This window comes from Eschscholzia californica, unplaced genomic scaffold (genome assembly GCF_041429995.1).
Source record: "Eschscholzia californica isolate CP2 unplaced genomic scaffold, dmEscCali1.0.p SCAF_2, whole genome shotgun sequence".
NCBI lineage: Eukaryota > Viridiplantae > Streptophyta > Magnoliopsida > Ranunculales > Papaveraceae > Eschscholzia > Eschscholzia californica.
Genome location: NW_028238309.1, coordinates 51,297,145 through 51,301,223, shown reverse-complemented (window position 1 = coordinate 51,301,223; position 4,079 = coordinate 51,297,145). Strand labels below are relative to the sequence as shown.

Sequence of the window (4,079 nt, the reverse complement as noted above, 5' to 3'; positions counted from 1 at the left end):
TTGGAAGTATTACAATTGATACAAAGACGCCCGTTAATTGCTTAGGACCAGCATGTATCATTGAATTTTGGTGGATCTTAACCATCTTCAATTCATGCTGCTAGAATGTTTACATTTGATGTCAGAGTTCCCATGGAACTAAACAGTCTAAGACTAATTAGTATATCAACTTCAACTTTATAAGAACAACGAAACCAGATATTATTATGTGAGGAATACGATAAGTTTCCCTTAAAAATTACATGGAAGACCTAGACTTATAATCATTCCTTGACTCCATCAATTCCTGGAGTGGCGGACAATTTTAGATTTTTGAGCTGCTCCACAGAGAGCAAATTTACAAGCAAGGAAATAACGCCATCGTTAGGGGAAAATTCTCTTTCACGCATCTTCTGAAGCATTTGCAATGCCTCATCAACCTTACGCTTTTTAAGCAAACACAGAATGATGGTGTCATAAGTGATGCAATTGGGTAAGCAACCCTTCCCTTCCATTTCACTGATCAATTTGTAAGCCTCAGACAACCTCCCGTTCTTGCAATGGCAATTAACCATTGTATTATATGTTACAATGTCAGGCACTAATCCTTTGTTTGAAATTTTATCAAATAAATTTTCCGCATTTTCATATTTTTCCGCCTTGACCAACCCATCAATTAGAGTACTATAAATTTCTATATCAACTTTAAAGCCACTACCCTCCATTAACTGAAGTACCTCCATTGCCGTATCAATATCTTGGTTCTTACAAAGGCCATCAAACAATGAGCCAATTGTAACTAGATCAGGAGTTAGCCCGCACGTTTGCATCTCAATAAACAACTTCTTTGCAGTTCCAAGTCTTCCACCCTTGCCATGTCCAGATATTAGTATATTGTATGTGTATTCAGTGGGTTTACATCCCTTCTGTTTCATTTTTTCTACAAGTTGCATAGCTTCGTCCAACCTGCAACTTTTACAGTAACCATCTATCAAAGTATTGTACGTGACCTCATTGGGGTCCAATCCTGTATCTACCATTGACTCAAACAATTTCACTGCCTCCTCCAGTTGACCTTTCAAACCCAACCCATTAATCATCGCGTTGTATGTAACTAAATTAGGTTGTACTCCCAATTTAGCCATTAATTGAAATAACTCCCAAGCTTCTTTCATCGCCCCTTCTTTACATATGGAATCTACTAAGATATTGAACGTCACTACGTCAGGTGAAATCCCATGTTCCACCATTTGATCGAAAAAAGTTCTTGTTTTATTCCACTGTCCACATTGGCAAAAACCATGGATTAGTGAATTATAAGTTACCACGTTCGCTGTAATTCCTCGACTAGACATTTCTTTAAATAGGATAACTGCTTCACTTAACTGTCCACATTGGCAAAGACCATGGATTAGTGAATTATAAGTTACCACGTTCGCTGTAATTCCTCGACTAGACATTTCTTTAAAGAGGATAACTGCTTCACTTAACTGTCCACATTGGCAAAGACCATGGATTAGTGAACTATAAGTTACCACATCCGCTGTAATTCCTCGACTAGACATTTCTTTAAAGAGAATAACTGCTTCAGTTAACTGTCCACATTGGCAAAGACCATGGATTAGTGAACTATAAGACACAACATCCGCTTTAATTCCTCGACCAGACATCTCGTCAAATAGTTTAACTGCCTCACTTAACTGTCCACATTGGCAAAAACCATGGATTAGTGAATTATAAGTTACCACGTCCGCTGTAATTCCTCGACTAGACATTTCTTTAAAGAGAATAACTGCTTCACTTAACTGTCCACATTGGCAAAGCCCGTGGATTAGTGAACTATAAGTGACCACATTAGCTTTAATTCCTCGACCAGACATCTCGTCAAATAGTTTAACTGCTTCACTGAATTGGTTTAATTTGCAAAGAGCATCTACTATCACACTGTATGTAACAACATTAGGAGACAAATTCCATATCTTTACCATCTTAGTTTGGAATTCGATAGCAAGACCCACTTCACCAATTCTACAAAGGCCAGTTATAATAGTTCCACATGTAACAATATTGGGTTGAATCCCAGAGTCAGTCATTTTATCGAACACTTCAAGGGCATCACCAATCTTCTTCTCTAAACACAACCCTTTAATAAGTGTACTGTAAGTGATCAAATTAGGCTCATAACCACTCTTTAGACATTTTCCCATAACAGAGAATGCATAGTTAACCTGCCCTAATTGACAGCAACAGTTAATCAAAATACTAAATGTGAACAAATCAATTTGGATTCCAACCAAGATCATCTTTTTATAGAGGGTAAACACATCTGAGTAGGACCTAGTTTTGGCAAGTGAACTCAATAGTTGATTAAAGGTAGAAGTAGAAGGAATTGGTTTAATGGAAACCAATTTATCAAAGTAAACTAGGGCATTATGAAGATTCTTAATATTCCCAGATTGATCTATTACATAACTTGCAAATTGGGTAGGAATTGCTTTAGCTTTAGCTGAAGAAGAAGAATGACGATAGCTTGACAAAATCTTTTCTGGTTTTAGAGAATGATTGAAGGAAGAAACTACAGCAGCTAGTCTTTTGGAGAGGACTTCCATTTTCTTCATACCAAAGAAACTGAAACTGTTCACATTTGGCCCATTTTTACGAAAATTAGTTCATCAAATTTGTCTAATTCATCATTTGACCCCTTTTATTGAAAATTTCGGTTGTGTTTGTTTTTCTTTTTTGTCTGAATCTGAATTAGTTAAATCTGAATAGGCCGAACTGAAATGGTTGAATCTAAATTGGATGAATACTTTTACAAGTTAGTACGTTTGTTTTTCAATCTGAATTCTTCTGTCTGAAAATAATTTTTGACACTTATAACCCTCTTTGATATTTTAGCCAAACAAACCCTAACTTCTAATTTCTCACTCCTCCCTTGTTTAAATAAAAAACCTAAGCAAACCCTAATCCTCTTTCTACCGCCTCTCTCTCTCTCTTACCCCCTCTCTCCCACTTCTGTGATTTCCAAGCCTTCTCTGTCTCTGATCGAAGATGGTGGTCGTGTGGACTTCTTTTAGTATCTGACCGAAGATGGTGGTGGTGTGGGCTAATGGTTAATATTTCAAGCATTCTCTGTCTCTGAATGAAGATGGTGGTGGTGGTGGTGGTATCCCTCTTTGTCTCTGATTGAAGATGGCGGTGGTGTGGGCTGTGAAGGATATGGTGCCTGAAGTCTGAAGGAATGGTATCCTTCCGAAGGAGTGTCCTTCGACCAAGGATGCAATGCGTGCAATTTGGCTATTAGGATCTTAATGACCTTATTCGGAAGATCATTAGTCCGGTCCAATTAGGGGTCGTAATGCTTAGCTAGAAGCCAACTACGATCGTCGAATCAAGAGTTGATTCGCGGCTAACATAGACCGGATCCTACAAGGGTTACACAACAGAATAATGATTTGAACGGAGAGAATTGACAAGATGGATAATGGCAAATAAGTGGATTGGATCCGTTATTGGTAAGTCCAGAAAGATTCGGAGAAGTCCGAAAGGGATAAACATGTCCGGGCCCAAAAGGGAGGCCCGGAATGGCTTTAGGGAAGCCGGCCATGTGATGGCCGGCTAGGCCCTAAGTGGGCCGGCCAAGGAAGCCCATAAAGGGCTATGTTGGCCGGCCACACTTAAGTGACCCAATGGAGGGTATTTTGGGTGTTGCCTATTAATTAGGTTTATGGAATCCTAGTTTGAGTCTAATACCTCTTCTAGGGAATTCTATATATACCTAATTATACAACCTAAAGAGAGAGGCAATTTCATAAGAGAAATTTCCCAAGTCTGAAAGAGTTTCAGAATATACATCTCAGAGAGAGAGAGAGAAAAGGAGTTTTCTCAAGTATCTAGTCAAGAAGAAGGAGTTCTTCATCTCAACCTTCAAGAAGGTCCTAGCTGACTGAAAGGAGGGAGTTCAAGTCATTATTCGGTGTCTCAAGTAGAGGAGCTACACTTGGAGCTCTTATCTTCCGAATACTGATCGGAATTTAGTTCGTGGGAAAGCGATTAAGAGGTAATCTTCTTTCCAATCTAGTTCATTGGTATGTTCATGT

General features: G+C 38.7%; 1 protein-coding gene across 1 annotated transcript; it reads right to left on the bottom strand.

The window, feature by feature from the left end:
- LOC147558793 (uncharacterized) lies at positions 1–2,974 on the bottom strand. Its single transcript, XM_086660464.1, has one exon. The coding sequence runs from the start codon at positions 2,595–2,597 to the stop codon at positions 264–266; it is 2,334 nt and encodes a 777-aa protein (XP_086516590.1). The 5' UTR covers positions 2,598–2,974; the 3' UTR covers positions 1–263.
- Positions 2,975–4,079: the final 1,105 nt, after the last annotated feature.